Below are 22,922 nucleotides of genomic sequence, written 5' to 3' on the forward strand. Positions count from 1 at the left end.
AAGAAGCCGTTACCATCAGCACGATGACTTTTCCTCCGGTCAAAGAAGTTTTGTTTGGTTGGGACACGGCGACCTAATCCCAACGGCCTCATATTTTGCACACCATCCTTCTTTGGATCCACCCCTCCCTCTGCGGTGGCGACGGGCAAACAAGCCAAGTCCTCCCAAAGCCCAGGTCCAATAAATGGGACAGGGGATGGGCTAAAGAGGCGAGGCGCCGTTGCTACAGCCGGACAAGCAATCTTTTTTAACTTGAGCTGGAGGTGCGTTTGGGACCCAAAAACAAAAAAAAAAAGAAAAAAGAAAAAAAATGAAAAAACGATTTCAAAATGTGAAGGAGGGAGATCCGGGCGGTTCCCCCCAAATCCATTCTATTTCTGGCCGCCCTCTCGCGTGATAACGTTTCAACGAACGCCCCACACCCCGCACCCCGCCCCCCGCCCCAATTCTCCTCGTCTCACTCGCTTTAATTCCTTCCTTTTCTTTTGGGATGCCTCGGAGGCGGCGGTCTCAGACCCTTAAAGGTCTCGAGGCGTGTCATTATTGTTAGGGTTTCTCCGAGAGAGAGAGAGAGAGAGAGAGAGAGAGAGGGAGAGGGAGAGGGAGAGGAGGGCCTCGCCGTCACGCATCTCTCCCTCCTCAAGAGATCGAGGCCATGGCGTCCAAGGCCTCGTCTTCGGCTTCCGCTACCAAATCCGAGCCATCCGCCGGCCTTCAGGTTCGTCGATCTCTGTCCCCCACCCTAACGGTTTCCCCCTTTATACTTTTTTGCCCCCCTCTTGTTCTTCTCAATAGCTGGTGCCTGTAAATTCGATTTCTTGACCTTGTCCTCTTTCCAAGCGCGAGATATTCCTGGAGATGGGATTTTTGCTGCAATGCCGGTGGGTTATGCGATTTCTTTCTGGCGGTTTTCATCGTGATGGAAGCCACATTTTCGCAGGGTGCTCTTATCTCAGCCGGGGATTTTGGTTTCCCAGGGTGACCGGTGTCACCCCAAAAGCAAGCTCGATCCTCTGTCTTGGGACTACCTGATCACTCCTTAACCGTGATATGTTTTCATTAGCGTTATTGTGTGATTCGAATGCAAATTCGTTACTCTTGTATAGATCCCTGATCAAAGATTTCAAAACGGTTTCAAGAAAGATTATTTATTTTTCCTAATCTGAAGAGAAACTACTCCCAAATGATAGTTTTGGTACACAAAGTTATACGCTTTCCTGATTAGGTGTGATCTTGGAATCCTAGTCTTGTTTATGTGCAGCCGGTTGACATAATTCAACAACTCCCAAATTCCTCTTAGAAACTATACAAAGTAGATGAAAATATAAACCGTCTCCTTTTATGCTATTTGTTTTTCTCCATGAAGCTTAATTTCAATCTTCTTGCTGGCTCTAACATCAGCTTGTTTTGTGGTCTGATCTTTTTTCGTTGGTATGGCCAATTATTCCCATAAGCTCCAATAGCACTTGCAAAGGATTTGTACTTAATGCACTCAAAATCTTCACATTCTCTTCCAAGATGTTGTCATGAGTGCCACTTCGTATGATGAAGGAAAAACCATGTATTTGCTCAACCATCATCTGCTGCTGCTTTACCATAAATTTGCAAAGTGAATTTGCCACAAATGTGAATGCAATATCACATTATTCTTCTTCATTCTGATTGCCAGACAAAAACTTGTTTAGACCGTGCTTGAATTCCATGTGCTCATGGTTGTTATACCATGATACATGATATGTTCAGCTACTGTTCAATACCTCAAAAAGAGATTCTTACTAGCATATAACCGACGTAATGCACAGGGTACAGTTTTTTTTCTTTTTCTAATTTTTCGAAATGCAATATAGAATTCATATAACAAAATAGATAACAGAAATATAATAGAATATAATAGATATAAAAGTCTAATTATTTAATTTTTGATATTAATATTATGATATACTATTACTATACAAAATTCTAATATTATATGTATATCTATTGATATAATAAAATAATATATCATTATAAAATAATAAAATCACGATCCAACCTACGTATAATTAGAAATAGAAAAGTATTGTATCTAGGGAATATTTAGATGCAATACAGTGGGGTCATTAGTGGTTATATTTTCACTTTTATGTAAGATCATGATCATAAAAATGCATTAAAAATTAATAAAATATTAGTGCAATCTAACGACTCGTGCGGAGTATGGGCAGAGCATAGTACTGATGAAAAGTATTTTTTTATTAATATTAGCATATATCATTAATCTCTGTAATTTACCGGTACTAATTAATGTGGTTTAATAAGCTAATAATTTTATTGTTATATTTTGATGAAGAACTGTATTAAATAAAATCTTTACTCATTATCCATAGTAAAGAGTTGTATTAGTAATGTTATTAACATGGCATCCACATGGCAAATGGATAGTTCTATTCAAAGCAGAGCCTCCATTTTAGTAATATATATTAGATATGTCGACCAACCACCATTAATTATCATGCTTCACAATTATCCACCACAAGCATCTTACCTCTAGTTTTCAGAATGCAAGTTCCATGATTAGAACATTATAACATAATATACGATAATAAATATTTTATTTACTATAATAGCATTTTATGATCATAAATTGATATAATTATTAACTTTGTCTCAATATAATAATATTAAAAAATATATATTATATACGAGATAATGCATATTATAAAGTTATAATCTATCAAACCATTGAATTATTTGACTTATAAAAATCTGTAATTATAATCTGGATATGAACATGGAGATTAGTCGGATGCTAATACAAATCAGATTTTGACAGTACAGGTATAAATATGGATATCAATCAAACAATTAAACTTCATGAACTATCAAATAAAATATATCATTGTACGAAAAGTAAATTAAGTTAAAGACCTGTTAGTGCCATCACTTGTTTCCTTTAAAGTTCATTAGTGCTATATATGACTAAATATAATTGCAAAAAGAACTAGATATTGGGATACGGAGTAGATAGTTGCCTTTCCATATTCATATCTACTTTTCTTTGATGGATATGAAGGTCGTTGTGGATATTAGTTGGATGTTGAAAATTATATGCATATTTGGACATATTGGGATACGAAAATGGACCTAGATAGATAGATATATCTGATCCATTTTCACCCCGACTTTAAAGCCATCTGATTGTTGGGGAAGTCTAGAGGGATATTTTTGCAAAATAAATCTCTCCACAATTTCATCTATCCATATGGAAATCTTGGAGGATTATTATTATGAAAGGGTATTCAAGTTATTTTACAAGATAAATGGCTAGTTTTTGATGTGGTTGTGTTAAATTTTAATTGCAACAATATATATTTGGACAAAACCAAATGGTGTGGATGTTTATGCAAATATTATATATAAAGGTTAAATAAGTAAAAATGAAAATTTTATAGCGGTATATATATGCAAAAAAAAAGCCTGAAAAAATACTTGAAGTCACTCAATCATGTTTTCTTGTTCATGCCCGAACTTGAAATTAGCTTTATTTATCTGGATTTCTTCTCATCTTGGAACTGGTTTTTTCATTACTAAAAAGGAATCAAATGTCTGAGTTGAGACTAGTTCAGAGACTTATGTTTCCCCTGGTTTTCAGCCATTCGCACGAGCCAGTGCGCTTGCCTATGCAATTGAGAAAGCTTAAATATATTCAGGCCAGAACAGGCACGTGGGATGCATCCTGGAGAAAAAGACATAACTTCATATGATTTATGCTGCTGCTAAATATGTTTGCTTTGTGCCTTATGATCAATTTTGTTATTTGTTTCTTTAGTGGACTGATTCTATACTGAGAAATACCATTCAAGGCCCTTTATCACCATTTCATTCTATCTTTACTTTCATCTGGAACCAAGGACGACTTTCCTTTTTCTCCATTAGAACTAAAGGATATGGTGCATTTGGTAACAAAATTACTCATCGGAAAAGCAAGAATTTATATGGTAGCTTGCATGTGTTGGTCCAATGTTCATGGTTTGGGACGACCTGCCCATACTGGTCAAAAATCAGTTGGGATAGGCCAGTACGAGGCTGGCTTGGGCAGGGGGCATAATCTCTTTTATGTGGGTTCAGTAGAGGGGTGTGCTGGCAGAAATAAAGAAAGAGAGAGGAAGAGAGAGAAAGAGAGGAAGGGAGAGGAGAAAGGAGGATAGATCCGGCTTGCATTCAATGCAATCTGCCCCCCCCCCCCCTGATATTGGAAACCTTGTGCCTCCAGTCAGGCTTCACTTCTTTTTTTGCTGTGACTATTTTGGTCAAAATTAAGAAAAATAAGGAAAATCATTTCAAAATTTTTCTCCTTGGTGCATCGAATTCAAATATATCATGGATGGACATCACCCTACAACACTATCTTTTTCGATTTATATTTTGTTTTTTTATAAAGTTGTATTATTTCAGATTAAGGTAATTATTAAGAATAATACAAAAATAATTTTGAGAGGAAAAATCTGTAGCATGTTTGAACTATTAATGTGCACATGTCACTGAATTGTTGCATGAGTTGGATAAATTTTAGGCATGTTTGGAAGCACCTGAAGCTACGGCTGAAATTGGTAATATATTGATTTAAAATGATCCTAATGAAAAGGTTTCTGTTATGTTGGGAAAAATATATGCGGCAACTATGGGGGTGTCTTTCTTATACATATTATGATTGATAAATGATGTGACACTTTTATCTGCGATAGTTTTTCTTTCTTTCATTCGTTTTTTTTGAGACCACAGGTGTCCATAGCATTACTAGTACCATATTCCCTATTGACTCAAAAAACATGTTTAAGGATATTAAAATATATCAATATTTATGAAAATTTTGTGTAAGAGAAAAAATTTAAAATAAAAAATAAAAAGTGTCCTGGTGTGGTACTAAGATGCTAAATTGTCCCAAGAGTGGGGATGGTAGCATATCCTGATACGATACCATTTTGGGACAAAAGTAGTACGTGGTTGGTACTAGTGTTTCAACCTTTGGATAATGCGCTTACTGCTTGTCTATCTATGTTCTGTAATAATTTGTATTTTCCACCTCTCTCTAGAAAAGATCTCCATGATTTACTTTGTTATTAATGTTTAGTTTGGCTTTTCATGAATGCAGATTACTGGAATTAAAGAGGGAAATCATGCTTCTCAGGATATTTTACCAGTTATTCATTCCTTGAAGAAACAAATCGTTGCTGATCGTTTCATATATATTAAGGTAAACCGAGTGATCGTGCCATCCCTCTTGTTTATTACCAATGTCGAAGTATTAATATAGCTTTATGTTCTTTTATTTCAGTTGGTGATTTGAGCTTGAAAGCTTATTGCAGCATTGCTCCTTTTATATTTTCATTTTTTTTTTCAGAAAACAATGGAAGAGAACAAACAGAAACTCAGTAGCATCATACAACATCTTTATAATTTGTCAAAATTCAGGAGAGATCCGACAATCAACAATACTGACGTAGATGTAAATTTGTTAACAAAAAGGCAAGATGATGCACTTTGTACTCTAAATAGCCTTGAACTCTCTGGAGGAGAAAAAGATAGCAGTAGTTGTCAAGAAGAAAGTTCATATGCCTCGTCAACTGTAATTTTAGGGAGCAACTTTGGAGGAAAGAATGCAGTTCGACCAATCAAACTGCCAGAAGTGCCAAAACTACCTCCATATACTACATGGATTTTCCTGGACAGGTGGTACATCTGGAACTATAATAATTTGGATATGTACCCCAAAAACATATTCATGTCTTGTTTGCATCTATGAACGTCTATACACTTAGATGTGAGTAACTAGATTTGCACATTGATTTAGAGACATACAAGTACATTTACTTGCTTTCACAATGCTGGATGTTTATGCATATCTGTACATTTATCTTGATGAACAGACTCTTATGTGTGCAATGTTGTATGCTAAATGCAACTGTCTATTGTTGATCCTACAACATGTGCTTGTATCGGCTTTATGCTGATTCACATATTTACTTAGATTATTCATTTATTGGCATGGGATATTTGCTCTAAGTCTTCATGAGTGTAAGTAGGTTAATGACAATGCATCTTCCTATTTTTTGGTAACTTGAAAGATCTTGTTGATGTGGAAGATGGAATTTGCAATGTCAAAATAGATTGGGGTGACAAAGAAACATCATGGAAGATACAACTTAATTTTTCTGCCTCCTTTTTCTTTTGTTAAGCAACCAGTAAGTCTTTTCAGTTTTCCCTTTACATGACTTGTACTTGAAGAGGCTAAACCATTTTGAAATCATGCCTTTGAAAGTCGGAGACATCCTTTTATAAATAAAATAGTATTATTTCTTGAAAAGTTTTATTCTTGAGAACAATTACATACATACATACATATATATATATATATATATATATATATATATAGACTGGATATGCCTCTGGGATTAACTTAAGAATAAAGAAAGAAACTCTGGAAACCAAAGAATTGTGACTAATTTGTGAGCTTATTGAAGCTGTCAATCTTGGAACAGATAGTGTAAAATAATTGGATGGTTGTACTCTATATATATATATATTTATATTTACTTCGTACTAGTATTGCATATTTTAGTTCCTACAACCTGATCTCCCTAAATATACCACACCATGATCACTTTTTTTAACACATCATAGATTGCTTACAATTGGGAAACATTTATTACTAGGAGTTATAGCTATTGATGAGCAATAGCTCAATCTTGAAAATCATTTTGCAGACTTGATGCACAAACTAATTTTCATGTGTTGCACAAGAGGGAAGCTGCTAGGGTTCTCCTTGGAGGTATGCTCCTTTTCTGCTTCTAGGATAGCAAGGGGTGTTTGGCGGAAAATATGGTGAAGAAACTAGGTGCATGTGTCCTTGAATGGAAATAGTTTAGGGTTTGACCATGTTTAAACTCATAAGAGAAGCCCTTGGTGTTATTTCTATAAGATATTTTACTTAAATACCCTTCCATTGTTCTCATTATTTAAAGGGAAATTTTTTCCCTCTCTTTCCTTTCATTTATGTAACCTTGCTGGATTCTCATCACATGGGCTTGTGCTGACGCAATTAATATCTGGTAAATTACCAAATATCCTTGTCCCTTCAAGTGTGAAGGAGTATGGGTGTTGTTTGTAATGTTTTTCTATCAGCTCTATTGTAAGCTTGTTGTGTTTGTACATATTTATGTTAAGCTTGTAGTCTCTCACAATGTTCAAAGTAGCAATCTCTTCGTAGATGTAAAATTGATGATAGGAGGATTGACATTGTTGATCACAATATGCAATATCTAATATAATTAGAGTGGAAAAATAATATATTTTGGAGGTTGCTTTCCTGTCCATTAGAAAGCCACAAAGAGGATGATTTGAATAGCGAGCAACCTGGGACCTCACCTAGGTAGAAGGTTATTGATTGGGGTCCTCGGCCATGCTTAGTACCTAAGACCTCCCCAATGCACCCAATGTGGGACCAAACACATGCGTGGATAGGTCCTCACATACTCTTGTTTATGCCTTGTATCATCGTGGATTTGTTCACGGGCTGGGCAGCCTGCTCGGCCTGCAACGGGCTTGGACCAAGATTTTAGGTTAGACAGGCCAAGCTGTGCCTGAAAAATAAGCACATATAATAACTGCCAAGCTTGGGCCTGGGGATTGAAGCTTGGCCTGAGCCTGGCTCGCCTCGAATTTTTTGTTATCTTGTGCTATTTGTTTATGTTTGATGTAATGGTCGATTTAATTGATAATTATTGTTGATATATGAACTTAATGGGATAATAGATATGTTTTAGGTTGATGAAAATATTTAATTATTCATATTTATTATTTTTAAAGTATTTTAAGCATTTTGTAGCACATTAACAAAAAAAAGGTTAGGAAGTTCGAGGCTCGGCCCAAGCCCGGCCTATGAACAACTCTGATTGTCATTAAGGGAAGGCTAATCACAAACACCATGATTGTGTTGTTGTCAGTCCTAAAAAGGCTTATCCCATAGAGTCCCCTAGCCACATGTGTTGTGGTTTGGGTTTGATTTGATACCATTTATAACGATTGAGTATCTCACTTGAAGAGGCTTGCCATAGAATTATTAATTAAAGTCCTTGGCTTTGCTTAAGTACCCAAAACCTCCCAATGCGCACTTGATGTGGGACTAAACAAATGCTCCCAAGGGTCCTCACTTGATACAATTTGCAATGACCCTAGGGCTTTACCCAAAGAGGCAGCCACAAAGCTATTGGTTAGGATTTGTGGCATTCCTTAGGTACCTCAGACTTCCTTGATACACACTTAGTGTGTTTGACTAACTCCACTTGCACCGTCCTACACACTCCCTTGATTAAGCCTTGGTATCCTCTTAAAAGAAGGGTCCAACAATAAATACTGTTAACGGCTCATGGTTTGCCCTAAAGGGGCCCATGTTGTAGTTTCCCTTAGCTACATGGGCTGTGGGCTAGGTTAGCTCTAATACTATTTATAACAACCTAGGACCTCACCCAAAGAGGCTAGGCACAGAGTTATCAGATAAGGTACTTGGTCCTACTTAAGTAACCAAGACCTCTGCAACACACCAAATGTGGGACTAAACACATGTGCATAAGCGTGTCACATGCTTAAATATTTTGTAGGCCATGATCCCTACCAAATTACCAATAGCCTTCATCTAGACATCTAAAGACATGCAAACCAAAATTCAATTGCTTCAGATGTTTCTGAACCATATATTAAGCCAAAACATTGTTTTTTGTTAAAATTGTCAAATTGGAATACTTGAAAAGGAGATTCATAGAGCTTTTGATATTTAGTTTCAGGACATCTGGAAATGTCATAAATTATGTTTAAAACATCATTTATGTTGCATCGATTGGATTGAGGCTTTGATCCTGATGGAAAGATGCTAGCTCAACTCTCTCTCTCTCCTCGTTCTCTACCTATCTGTCTGTCTATATTTATTATATATGCATGTATGTGCGTGTATTTATATCTGCCTATCAATGAAGACTTTTTAAATATAGTAAAACAAATAATATTTTAAAGTTTGGAGTATGCTTATGTCTGATTTCTTAATACATTATCATGTAGTGTAACTGTATTATGTTATAACTTATCAACAGTGCTGCTTGACTTGGGCATTCTAATAATGCAATACCAAAACATCTTATCATGATTATTGAATATATGAACTAGTTTGTATCCCAGAGGTTTTAGGTTCTTATTTATTTAATTTGTGTTTTTGGATATAAATGGCTTTCTCTGGTTTATTATTATTTAGCTGAGTTCCCAATTCTATTTTCCAAATCCCTTTTGGACTACTAACTCATTAATATATTTGTACTATCATGAAACTCAGAACTTTGTATAAGTAGAATTAATATATTATACTGAGAATTTGGTGATTTAATCCATTTTGTTTTTGTTTGACATATTTCTAGATTTACCTGATTGTTAGAATACTTGTGCAGAAACCAAAGAATGACAGAGGACCAATCCGTTGTTGGTCGCAGGAGAATTTATTATGATCGAGGTTGTGGTGAAGCTTTAATTTGCAGTGATAGTGAGGATGATGTAGTTGAAGATGAAGAAGAGAAGAAAGAGTTTGGAAGTACTGAAGATTATATTATTCGGTTGGTACAACCTTAACATTTGTTTTTGTTATGGGTCCAAGATTTTCTACTTGATCTATTTACTTTCCATAAGATGGTGCCCTTTGCCCAGTTCATTATTAGCATTGCAATTGTATGGTTCTTGTTGTTGCTCCATTCACTCTTTTGTTTCTTTTATCACAAATAGTTGGGCTATCCGCTTAGTTTGCCTTTTGCATTGGAACTTGTTATGTGCGGGTTGGTGTTCATGCATATATTTGAGTAATTTCTTAAAATCATCACTTTTTATTTCTGTTTTTGCAGATTTGGACCATATTTTTTTAGCAGAGCTGGCCTAGTTTCAAGATTTTCCGAGTCTTTTGTACTTGGCCCTATGGATACACTCTAGCTATTCAAAATAATAAAAAAAAAGATGTGCATTCATCCTCAATAAATATGTGCATTCAATGTAAAAATGTTCTTTTCAGAAATCATGTGCATTCAACTCAACTTACTTATTCGGATGAAGTACATCAGTTAGGACTACAACTCCAGTAGTTTGGGTTGGGTTAAGGGCTAGCTCCAACCTAAAACCTTTATATCTCCCAACCATAACCCTGTGCAACCTGACCTCTGATTGGGGATTTCTCTGACCCAACCAAACCCAATCCCATCTTACGCGGCTAATCAAGCTAGGTTGTGTAGGTAATTTAAGAGTGGTAAAAGCTTATTTTTGTTAGGTAAGTATTCGTTTTCTAGGGATCTTATTGTGGTGCAGTTTTGCAATTCAATAACTCAATGGGGCTAAGTATATATTTAAATTAAACATGCAAGTATTTTATCTGAAGATTTTTGGGTTGGGTTCAGGTTTGTTTAGGTTTGCGCTAATGCAACCGAACTTGGGGTTCTGCTGGGATTTTTGGGTCCAAAACCAAAACCTTAAAGCAACCCAACCAATGGATGTCTGACTGGGTGGGTGAGCCCCACACAAGTGCAACTTTAATAACAATTAAAACCAAGGGCAAAAGCATCTTGAAATTTAAAAATTTGCCATTCTTGCAAAATGATAATGTAGTCTGGTTCTGCGAAATGAAAAACAAAGTGGACCCTTTTTGCAAAATTCACATACATTTGTCCCAAGGATAAAGGATATAACTAAGATGCCTATGTTGCATGTTGAACAACTAACGGGAACAAATCACTGCTTATGGTAATTATTAATTGAGTAATTATTGGATAACATAATCTTCGTGCAAGGTCTTATATAACATATGATATAAAAAACAAGATAACACTGTTTCACTAAATGATCAGGGGAGGGCTGAATGATTTATTCAATTTGTTTCCGATGTTTTAAAAGACCATAGGTGGCAGATAGGCAGCTATGGGGTCAACTAGCACCTAGGTGCTAGATGTATGCCTAGAGTTCATGACAGCTCAAAATAGTATAAAAAAATTAACAAATATAATGAGAAATGCTGAATTGATTATAGTTTAAAAAATGAAACATAACATATCAGATAAAATTTAGCAAGTCAATTGGAAGCACCGACTTGGCAACATTGACTGCTAATTCATAAATTAATCTCATCCTCCATACACACACCTGGGAAAGGCAGGAGCCTAGACGACCAAGGCAGCAGTTTTCCCAAAAAAAATACTAGCTGTTATCATGTAATGAAGTTGAGAATGATCCATTACCTGGGAGATGTCAAAATGTTATTGTTGTTGTTGTTATTATTATTACTATTTGGTAGAAGTTGTCAAAACGTTATTTGAGTATTGAAGACATTATGAGGAAGATGGTGCCATGAATTACCTAGTTATGATAGTGAAATAAAAAAGCTGGGAAAGTGAAAGAGGTATCAAATAATCAAATACTGAGATACAGGTGCAGGAAGCTGCTCCACAGAACACACGCTAACGCTACACTGGTTGCAATCCTTTGGTAGGCAGCAGTGTGTTGCCCAAACATGAGTTGATGAGAAAGCCATTGAGATCTACTAGTGAGTTTATGTAACTAGGCCTCTAATAATGTTGGACCCATCTATCATGTGATGACCTTTAATAATTTGACGTGTGCTTTCTCTCCATCATTCATTACATCCATGTCATTGATTTGCTTTTGTTTACCATCGCATTCCAGGATGGTAATCCAAAAAGTTGGTTTATCTGATGCTGTGCTGGATTCATTGGCTCAGTGCCTCGAAAGGAAAACAGATGAAATCAGGGTATGTTTATTGTGTGGGTGATTTTGTCCATTATCTCCATCTACTCAGACTTTCTCAGTTTTGAACATTATTGCATGGCTGTATTAGATATCTGGCCCAGTTTTCTCTTCCTTATGATGAAAATCAGTTTTATGTAAACTTGGGTTTAGCTGTTTCCCATTCATTTCATGCTGGCATTACAGAGGTATGAAACAACATCAAACATCTTATACAGGCAAGATATGAGAGCATTATAAAGATAGAGAAAACTGAGGAATGTGTTAAAAAGGGAGAAGATGGAGTTGATATTAAAATTGCAGATGCATTATCAGAAAAAGATCTGGATGCAGCATTGGATTCTTTTGATAACCTCTTTTGTAGGCGATGTCTGGTAAGCACCATTGCAAATGCCTTTCCAGTTAGTATCCTGGGTCTAACTATGTGCATTCTACTGTATTATGATAATGACACAGTTGGTTTCGTGGTGAATATCTGCAGGTTTTTGATTGCAGACGACATGGATGTTCTCAAGATTTATTATTTCCTGTAAGTTGGTGAACTGGATACTTGATTGCCCAACCTCTTGTGTCTGTTAGTAGTTTCATAGTTTCTGTTTTGGATCAGTCAGAAAAACAACTTCCTTGGAGCAACTCAGATGATGACACACCTTGTGGCACTCACTGCTACAGAGTCGTATGTACTTAACAATATCGCAATTTGACCTTGATTTTTCATGCTTGGCCATCTTTGTTTTTTTTGAATCATTAAATCGTATTCGAGACACTATGTTGCATAATCATATGGTGTAAATTATTGCTTTATTAGGTCTCCAAATCAGAGAGTATTGCTACAATGAATTCACAAATGTCGCATGTTTTTGAATTTCAAGCACAGTCATCCGGTAGCGCGCGAGCATCACTGTATCCAAAAAAGAAAAGTCAAGGTTCTTCTGTAGGAAGGAGAGCAAAATATCGTCAAAGTGAAAGCGCTTCTTCTAATGCAAGAGTTGTTTCAGAGAGTAGTAAATCTGAAGTACATCCACGACAATATATCATGTCTGTTAAAGTCTCTTCGCACTTGAAAATTAACAAGGATGGAAAATATGGTATTCAAAAGAAAGACAACAAAAGAATTGCTGAGCAGGTTCTTCTATGCATGCGGAAAAAGCAGAAGAAAATGGTTCCCTCAGACTCTGATAAAATCGTTAGCGGACACCTCTGGCCACATGATATGAAGCTTAGATCAAATACACGTATTGCTTATAGGGATTCTAATTCATCCTCACAGAACAAAATTGTGAAATCTCCAATTATCAGAAGTTCCAGAAAAAAGGGACTATCACAGCAGGACAGTATTGATTTAGCTTATGATGAGGCTCAAAATGATTCTACAGGTAAGATAGTGAAGGAGTCATTGGCCACAGATTGTCATGAAAGCTCAAGAAAAGAGGAGTTTGTTGATAAGAGCACCTGCAAATATGAAAACACTTGTGGTAAATCATGGAAGGTGATTGAGCGAAGCCTTTTTGTTAAAGGTCTGGAAATTTTTGGAAGGAACAGGTCAGTTTATATCTTTTTAAAGTAGCTGATTTCTGCAAGCCCCCAATTTTTCAAATTTTTTATCAGATCATATTCTCACATGAACAAAGACTTCTCCCTTTTTATTATGGAAATTTGGAGACACCATTCAACTAATTATTTTTCTTTGCCTATGATATCCCTTCTGATCTTTGCTGCAATACAGAATTTGTTACTTTTCTTGAAATTAATACTTCAAAATTACTTTAATCAACTATTCTTGTCTTAAATGTGCATTTTGACACATATATATATATAGAGCATAATACATGGAAACACAATGGAGGAAAATCATGTTTACCTAGGTCAGTATGTTCTGCACAAATAGTTTGTTAAAACAAACATGCATGAGATAATCACTTGATGTGTTTATTCAAGTAACGCTTAGTGCGAGGTCTTAAATCTGCACTCTGGCAGTGGTGAAGCCCAATCTCAAGCTCTTGTATCCGGTTCATGTTAGGTCTTTTGCGTGAAAGAACAATTGATGTTCTTTGGCATACGAGACTTTTTGATCTTGCCCCCCTTGCCTTGAGATGTGCGCGGATTGATGAAATGGATGAATGCATCTCTGTAAATTCTGTTTATGCTACTCAAGTTCCAAACTTGGTCTATGTCTATGCTTCATCCTTACCCCCAAATCCATCTTCTGGTCCCTTACTCTCCTCTCACTCCTAGCAACCATGGTGACCGATCCCTTCTCCCCATTCTAAACCGTCTCTCTTCCTCTTCGCCACCACCTTGAAACCCTACCTCCATGGGATCTCTTCTCCTTTTGAGCCCACATGCTCTCCCCTCTCCCCACTCCATCCTCTCTTCCAATACCCTCCTCCACAACAAACACTAAGCCCCCTTCCTGCTGCCGATGCTGGATTCCTGCCACCACTGTCTTTGGCCTCCAGTGGAACCACAAGCCCCAACTCTTTGGTGAAACCTCTTGCATGGTGGTGGTCATCTCTGGTAATGATCACGTCGGCAAGGCCACGGTCATTGCCAATGTCGAACCTCTCCATCATCTACTTTGTCTTTGCTGTTGTCACAATCGATGCCGATGTTAGCTTCCGCAACCTCAACCTGCTTGTTGGCCTCGAGAACTGCATCAGCTACATTGCCATCAAGGTACTCAACAGCAATTGCCGCCTTGACCATGCCCTTGTTGCTGTCCCTATCCTGAGCTCCCCTGCACCTCTAAGCCTCATTTTTAGTATTTTCATTAGACAAGTTCAAATCAGGTCCAAACTAACAAAGAGATGCACTCCCCCATTTGTTTCATCTATCTCTGCGCATTTCAAGGTAGGGGTGGAGCCAGATCAAACAGTCTTGTGTGTGAAAGAACATTTGTTCTTTTGCATGAGAGACCGAAACCTGCACGCTAGATGCCTGCATTAGGACTCCTAAGTTCTCTTGATCACCCATAGCAAACAAGACAAGGAAGAGGAGAGAGTAGTGCACTAAAGGGGTCAATTCTAGGCTCTATTGGCCTTGGCCTCGTTACGCTGATCAATTGCTATGTATGCTCCAAGAGGTTATATAGCGGGCTTCGATGTATGTACACTACCTAATAACACAATCAGGAAGATTTGAGGGTTCTAGAGTAAGCTGATACAGCCTACAGCTTAAGGGATTGCATGAGTAGGCCAAGATTGGGGTATTATCCGAGGGCCATGCAATATGAAATGTGATCGTTGCATCTAAGTTTCAGGAAATATACGAAAATCATATCAGAATGAATTTCCTAGAAATTTGGATACTTTGTGATGACATGGCTGTAATTTAAATTACTCCACTATAAAAGTAACACATTTCAGTTGTAACTGTACCAATATTTGCTGTATACATTAGGTTCTAGGTTTGAGTAGATAATAGGGAGATAATTTTCCAAGAATATTCTAGGCTTTGATTAGACATTGGAGAGTCACTTTTCCAAGAAAATGATTTCAAAAATAGAGATAGTTTTTCTTTTTTAATTTAAAAGTAATTCATCAAATCTCTTGACAAATTGAATGCCAGTGCTACTAATTGTCTGATCATTCCTATTAACCTACTTTAGTTATTATCTTTTATCAGATAGTGAAGAGCATCCTGCATTTCACTAATATATGGGCTTCTATAAGTAATCATATTCATAATTTCAAGAACAACTTTAGTGTATGAGTCAAGATGCAGAGTCAAATGCAATGCAAGATCATTGTAAATGTGAGGAGAATGAACTAGGTAGACAATCATATCATAAAGCAATAAAACATGAGGTTATAAATTAGTAGGCTTGAGAAAAATCTGAAAGTAAGACAAAAGGAATGAATAAAGGGATATTTTTTGAGGGTGTGAACATGCCATGTGTATAAAGTATGATCTGTAGAGACTTGAGAGGTGTTGGATTTGGTGTGAGAGGATGCAATTGTGTTATGGTGACTAAAAATAGACTTGGTTCGAGATATTGAGAAATGCCATGTAGACACTAAAAGGTCTTGACCCATGATTGGAACCAATATAGAGGGACTAACATGATTAGCTTAAGGATTGGCTGACATTCATTGTCTACATTATCCTAACTCTAATTATAGTGATCCTCATGTCCAGTTTGTCAAAAAAAAATACTTCAATTATGGATTGTGCAAGAAATTTATAGACCCTGCAAATATTCAACGTATAGCTTCGTTTAGATGCACTGGTACTAAGTCCAGTCTAGTCCAAATTTAGCCTTTGTTTTTGTTGGTGTATAGACAGAAAGATATGCATATACAACACAAATACACATACGCATCCAAATACACATAATATGTGCATATACACATACACATACACATACACATACACATAGATATACATGTACATGTGCATATGCATATACAATAAATGTATGATATGCATATGAACATATATACATATATATTGTACTGTGCAGAAGCATTTTCTTTGTTGGGTTCTTTGGAAGTTTGATGTTGGACAATTTTGGACACCTTTACACTTGAAAATCCATTTGTTTGTTACATCTATTGTATGTTTGTAGTAAGCCATATTACTAACTTTCATATTTGCATCCATCGAAATAACTTGCTGACAAGAACTTTATACTCGTGCAATTCATGATTTTTGTACAACATTATAAATTGCATGCTTTCTTTGTCTGGACAGTTGTCTTATTGCTAGAAATCTTTTATGTGGAATGAAAACATGCATGGAGGTTTTTCAACACATGAATTATGTGGAAGATAAAAAAACATATGGAGCTGCTGATGGTGCAAATTCTCTGGTTGAAGGCTATGCCAAGGTTGAGTACAACGAATCTATGTTTTTTCATTTTACTGGGTACATATAAATTAGACAAGAACTTGATTCCATATCTGTGTGGTGTCTAATATAATAATGTTGATTACTGTTCTAGTAATAACTTTTAGGGTAATGAATTGCAGACAAGATCAAGATTCTTGAGAAGACGAGGTAGAGTTCGTCGCTTAAAATACACCTGGAAATCCGCTGGTTACCATTCCATAAGAAAAAGAATTACAGAGAAAAAGGATCAGCCTTGTCGGCAGTATAATCCTTGTGGCTGCCAATCTGCTTGCGGAAAGCAGTGCCCTTGCCTCGTAAATGGAACATGCTGTGAAAAATACTGCAGGTGAGTTGTTTACTTCGTGACCCAATATAAAACTTGTGGAAAAAATATGTGTGGTTTGCTTGTACCTTTTTCCTGATTAATTTCTAGTAAATTGTTGAAAGAGCATATAATAGTTTGAAATTTAGATTTTGTATATTTTAATTTGTTTCATTTTTTAATTATTTTTATCTGAGACATCTACAATGTTAGATTAATAGATATTGTATGTGGGTACATGGAACTCTTTGAAAGTGTGTGCGACTCTCCATCTCCAGTAAAATGTACAGGGAAGATAGGATTGGTTTGATAAAATCTGATGGTTAGTAATAGGAGTTGCAATTGCAATGGTCAGGTCAGGTTTAGTTTGGGCTAAGTTAGTGCCCTATAACATGTCTACATGAGTCTTCCTGAAGCCAACTCTACTTGCCAGCTGGTTGGTGATGCCTTTGACCTGAACCCACTCATCATGCTACTGGATTGGGGATGCCTGTCCTGTAACTGACCTACAAAACTGATGGTCAGGTTAGATGGGTTGGATCCAAGGGTGGGTTGGGTCCAGGAAACTGGTCTGGCCTTCTCAATACCAAGTATATTTATGCTTTTATAGGTTGTATGCATATTTATTTGTGCACATGTGTGCATTCATGCAGTTGCACATGTGTGTATTTGTCTGTATGCACACTTGTGGGACATAGTAAACAGATGCAACCAGACTCTCAGTCTGAAAACTTGAGTTTTTTTTTCCTCTCTTTTCTGAGTCAAGATTTTTGTTCATGGAACAGAATCAGGTAGACAGCAGAAATCAGAAAGCATGGCTTTAAAGTGTTTGAATTGATTCTGTTACTAGCATGTTAGTTGAATATGAAACATCTCCACAGTTATGTTTCTTTTTAAGTAAATACCGTGAATCCTTTTTTGGGTGATCATAACAAAATCTATGTTCATGTGCGACACATCTTGTATCTGCTATTTATCTACTTGCTTTTATTTGCTTCTAGGTGTCCAAAAATTTGTAAGAATCGATTTCGAGGTTGTCATTGTGCCAAGAGCCAGTGCCGAAGCCGTCAATGCCCATGCTTTGCTGCTGATAGGGAATGTGACCCCGATGTTTGCAGAAATTGCTGGATTGGGTATTGTTTCAGAACTTAAGTGCCTCTTTCAATCCCAAATCTATTTTTAGCTTTCTCTTGTTCAGCAATAACTTCTTATTCTTTTAGTGGCAATTTTTTTGAGTTTTTTGCTGCTTCTTCTTTTTTTTTGTGTAAAACTTCAATTTATTAGTTGATCCAATTGAACATATGCATTTTGTTAAAATATTTCGTCTTTATCTTCCTTTATTTTGCAATTCTTTTATATTCAGATGTGGTGATGGTACTTTAGGAGGCCCAAATCAAAGAGGAGATAATTATGAATGCCGGAATATGAAGCTTCTCCTCAAACAACAACAAAGGGTAAAAATTAATCATTTCCTATTTTGTTCAATATGATCATTCTTGTGCTTGCAAAGTTACTTTTTACCGTGACAAAAGTATTTGTTTAATGGATTGTGAGTATGCACTGGTTCGGGAAAATAAACCTACTGTCTTTGTTTTGCCTTGGTAGTGTAGATAATTGATACCCATTTTGAGAAGTTAAGGTGGTACATAACTGCCTACCATTTCACTTACCCTCTAATTACTGTTTTTAAGTGTAAGCTTAAGCTAACAGGATTTTGATGACTGCATACCTTCAAAGGCTGCCATAGCTTGCACATGGTGGTAAACTGCATGGTTAAGGCTTAGAACTATTGCATGCCAACCTAAGATATCTGTTTGCCCCATTAGGAGAACCCAGGTGAGTCAATCATCTAGGATTAGGGATGCAAACAAGCTAGCTGAAAGGCATAGTTGGGCCTAACATTTAGGCCAGGTTGTCTAGCCAGCATTATTGAAGTTTTCTGTAAGATCAACATTGACCCGGCACATTTGCATTCCTGTTCTGGATGGATAGGTCGCTAGACAGAGAGAGTTATGACAATGCTTTGAAGTTCATTAGGAATTATAGCATGATCTAGAAGATAGAGTGGTCAAACCATTAGAGATGTAGGGAGTCATTGGACTCTCACAGATATGGAGTATCATGATCCATATACATATGTTTTGAGATTGCCCTTATCAAGGTTTCAAATCCTGGTGGGACATCCCACAAGACAATAGGATGGGGTACCGTCCCACATGTTGCAATGGGACTATCCCACCGTCATCCCAGCATCTTGATCTGCGCATCCTAGGGCATATCCCATCCCAATTGTTGGGATGGGGCAGGATGGCGGAACGGCGGCATGCCATATTCCATGAGAAAACTAGAATGATCCAGCCCCATAGGATTTAAAACCTTGCTCCTTATGATCACTATTATGAATTTGATGTTGATAGCGTTGATCCTTTACATTCTTTTAGTGATAGCTACCATGGATTGTGTTAAAGGCAACTCGCATGGGAATTGTTACTATCACTGAGTGTAGTGTTGAGATGTAACGATTCCTTGGACTATCATAGATATGGATTGTCATGGTCATCCAGACAAAGTTTTCAGATGGTGCTAATGACTACTACCATGTATGTTGATGTTGGGAGCATTTATTCGGTAGATTGCTTTAGCAGTAGTTTTGACCACTTAAAAGCGGTCTTCTTAAAGAAACACTAAGTGTCTGCTGCTTATTTTTACATTAGGAATAGGATATAAATAGAGAGGATTGTTCATGAGAGCAGAGGGTTTTTGTTCTAAAATCTAGTTGAATGCTTCCGATAGCCTATCCTGCTCAATCAAGAACCTTTGGAGGCTTTTCCACATGGCCCAGCTATCTCCATGTTCTCTGTACATATGAAACAAAGCCCCTTATTTGGTACAAATATAAAAGAAAACCTCTATCTGAGACATATATTGAGTAATTGCTGCAACAATCTTTGGGTTGAGGGAGGTTCCCAAGTACTGACCTACTGATCTCATGAATCAAAAGACTACAAGATCCTCCCTGATGCATGCCAAATTTTGAGGGACTTGTTGAAAATGCTGCAGTCCTTATCTGATGTGCATGACTCTTATGAATATAGGGAGGCCAACTAATGTGGTGATTGGCTCTTCAAAGAGTGTCTCTAGTCCTGGGTTACTCACTATGGGATCACATTTTTACAGTGGCTGTGGCAGAGTTATTTTTTCTTGAATTGAGTGGAATGTGACTATGTAGGCCTTGGTTTTCTAAAAAGGGGAAAAAGGGAAATGGGAAAAAGGAAATAGCAGTTGCGACAACAATAATAACGCACAAGTTTTTTCTATTATAGCATAGGTTCATCTTCGGAGCGCAAGTCCTGGGTGCACTTTTATAGTATTGCACACATTTCTAATAGCAGATCTCCCTCAAGTTATGCAAAATTTCCTTGTGCCAGCAAGGTATTGGATAGGTTGGTGTTATACAGCACAGGGAATGGCTGTACAGTATTTCTAATTGGATGGAATTGAAACTTTATCGGGCAAATATTGTTTCACCTCTCTTTGACACCTGCCATTGTTTGGAATCTAAACATGAGTACTTTAATTTTTATTCTTTTCATTCTTATGATAAATTTTATTGTATATTATAATATCTAAGCCTTTGATCATCTAATCTATTTGCATTTCACAAAGAAAAAAGCTTGTAATATTTTATGAATTAATTTTATTGTTTCCACTGGGACAATTCAAGTTATGGAGCTGAAGGGTTTATTTATCCAAATTGCTTGCAGGTCTTACTTGGAAGATCTGATGTTTCTGGCTGGGGAGCTTTCCTTAAGGTAAATTTGCTGCTTGTGCTTTTCCCTTTTGCTCATTTTACCTTAACTATCTTTGATGTTATTTCAGAATAGTGTTGGTAAACATGAATACCTCGGGGAATACACTGGAGAACTAATTTCTCATCGAGAAGCAGATAAGCGTGGAAAGATTTATGATCGTGAAAATTCATCATTTCTTTTCAACCTCAATGATCAGGCATGTAACTTAATTGCGAACAAATGTTTTTATTGTTAATCTACACACCATAATTTGCTCACACATATCCTTGCAGTTTGTTCTTGATGCACATCGGAAGGGAGATAAGTTGAAGTTTGCCAACCATTCCCCTAATCCAAATTGCTATGCGAAGGTCATCATGGTAGCAGGTGATCATAGGGTAGGCATATTTGCCAAAGAACGGATAAGTGCAGGAGAGGAACTCTTTTATGACTATCGTTACGAGGCAGACCGTGCACCTGCTTGGGCTCGAAAACCTGAAGCCTCAGGGTCAAGGAAGGGCGAAACACAGCCTTCTGGCGGTCGAGCCAAAAAGCTTGCATAATTTGAAGGATGCTTTGTTCTTTAGTTGCTTTGAACCTGTAACTTTTTTTTTGGTTCATTCTTACAGAAAAATCATTAATTCAAGGTAGAAATCATGACATTATCTTCTGGCGGCCGAGCCAAAAAGCTTGCATAATTTGAAGGATGTTTTGTTCTTTAGTTGCATTGAACCTGTAACTTTTTTTTTTGGTTCATTCTTACAGAAAAATCATTAATTCAAGGTAGAAATCATGACATTCTCTTCTGATTTTAGGATTTCACATTATTTTTTCTGCGATTCTAGCACGTCCTAATTAATCACGTAGTTTATTGGACAGGTCTGTTTTGGAGCGTCATTATATTCCTCTCTCTCTGCGTCAGTTCTCTCGGTGGTTAGCGTTGAGTAATTTTTTTGGGATATTCAAATGGGGCCGATACCTCTCTAAAGCGTCATGATGCGGTTTGAGGTTTGAGGTTTGAGGTCAACCACCCGCTTGTTTGGTTTGGTACTTTGGGATCCTGCTAAGAGATGGAATCCTAAGGTTCGAGGGATTTCGTGTACTACTCCCTGGAGGCACGCTGATTTCATTCAAATTTTCAATGGCCTGATGAAAATTGAAGTCCACAGCTGCCAATTATTTAGATAAAAAATGGAAATTGGGACCGGGTGTTAGTATTATTATACATTACAAACTACTTCGTGAATCCGTATTATTTGATCTGACCTGATCAGAGGAAATTAGGTTCTAATAGAATAAACAATTGGGTCAGGCTGAGGATGTCATTGAGGGTACCTACAGCTCTGGGATCTCGTTGATAAAAGAAGTTGGGCATTGAAGTGCGCCTGCATGATGCCAACGCCCAACTTGCTATTCTCATTGTGCGACCTATCTTAATCGAGAGAGTCGAGATATCTCAGAGAGAAAATCCAGAACTTGTTAAGATGGTGGTAGAATTTGGAGCGCAAGCGAAGTTTCGAATTCATGAGGACGGGTCCTAGAGGTTTGGTAACAGATCTTGTGTTTTTAAGCAATTGGAATGAAAGAAAGATTTTGGAAGAAGCCCATAGCTCTGCTTGCACCATGCATCATTCAGGCACCAACATATATCGAGATCTAAAAGAGGGCTTATGATGGAGTGGCATGAAAGACATTGCTCAGTATGTAGCTCAGTGTTTAGCATGTTAGCAAGTAAAGGCTGAACATTACAGATTTGCAGAATTTTTGCAGTCCCTTTCTATCCCTCAGTGGAAATGGGGATATATAACTATGGATTTTATGACGAGTCTACCCCAAATCCCTAAAGTTAATAATACCGTATGGGTGATTATTGACTGACTAACAAAATCAGCTGACTTCTTGCCTTTTGGAGCTGAAATGTCATTGGAGAAGCCGGAAAATTTGTATGTTGAACAGGTTGTGAGGTTGCATGAAATTCCAGTCTCTATTGTGTCAGACAGAAACTAAATTTTCTGTCTTAGTTCAGGAGAAGCCTACAAAAGTTAGGGGCATCAACTTGGACTTTAGCACAATCTTTTATCCACATATTGCTGGACAATGTGAAAGGGTTATTAAAATTTTAGAGGATATATTGAGAACTTATGTCTTGGATCTAAGAGGTG

General features: G+C 37.0%; 1 protein-coding gene across 5 annotated transcripts; it reads left to right on the forward strand.

Moving 5' to 3' along the window:
• Positions 1-305: 305 nt before the first annotated feature.
• LOC103696622 (histone-lysine N-methyltransferase CLF-like) lies at positions 306-21,569 on the forward strand. 5 transcript variants are annotated; one of them, XM_008778306.4, is made up of 16 exons: positions 306-718; positions 5,132-5,233; positions 5,381-5,709; positions 9,471-9,632; positions 11,737-11,821; positions 12,036-12,191; positions 12,299-12,346; positions 12,425-12,493; positions 12,626-13,359; positions 16,510-16,645; positions 16,788-16,993; positions 17,971-18,102; positions 18,333-18,423; positions 20,734-20,781; positions 20,849-20,977; positions 21,054-21,569. In XM_008778306.4, the coding sequence occupies exons 1-16, from the start codon at positions 656-658 to the stop codon at positions 21,321-21,323; spliced, it is 2,760 nt and encodes a 919-aa protein (XP_008776528.1). In that variant the 5' UTR covers positions 306-655; the 3' UTR covers positions 21,324-21,569. The 5 variants fall into 5 exon arrangements, with proteins under 5 accessions (XP_008776528.1, XP_017695974.1, XP_038971855.1 ...); XM_017840485.3 differs by having other exon boundaries at positions 12,695-13,359; XM_039115927.1 differs by lacking the exon at positions 12,425-12,493.
• The last annotated feature ends 1,353 nt before the right edge of the window (positions 21,570-22,922 follow it).

This window comes from Phoenix dactylifera, unplaced genomic scaffold (assembly GCF_009389715.1).
Source record: "Phoenix dactylifera cultivar Barhee BC4 unplaced genomic scaffold, palm_55x_up_171113_PBpolish2nd_filt_p 000046F, whole genome shotgun sequence".
Classification (NCBI taxonomy): Eukaryota; Viridiplantae; Streptophyta; class Magnoliopsida; order Arecales; family Arecaceae; genus Phoenix; species Phoenix dactylifera.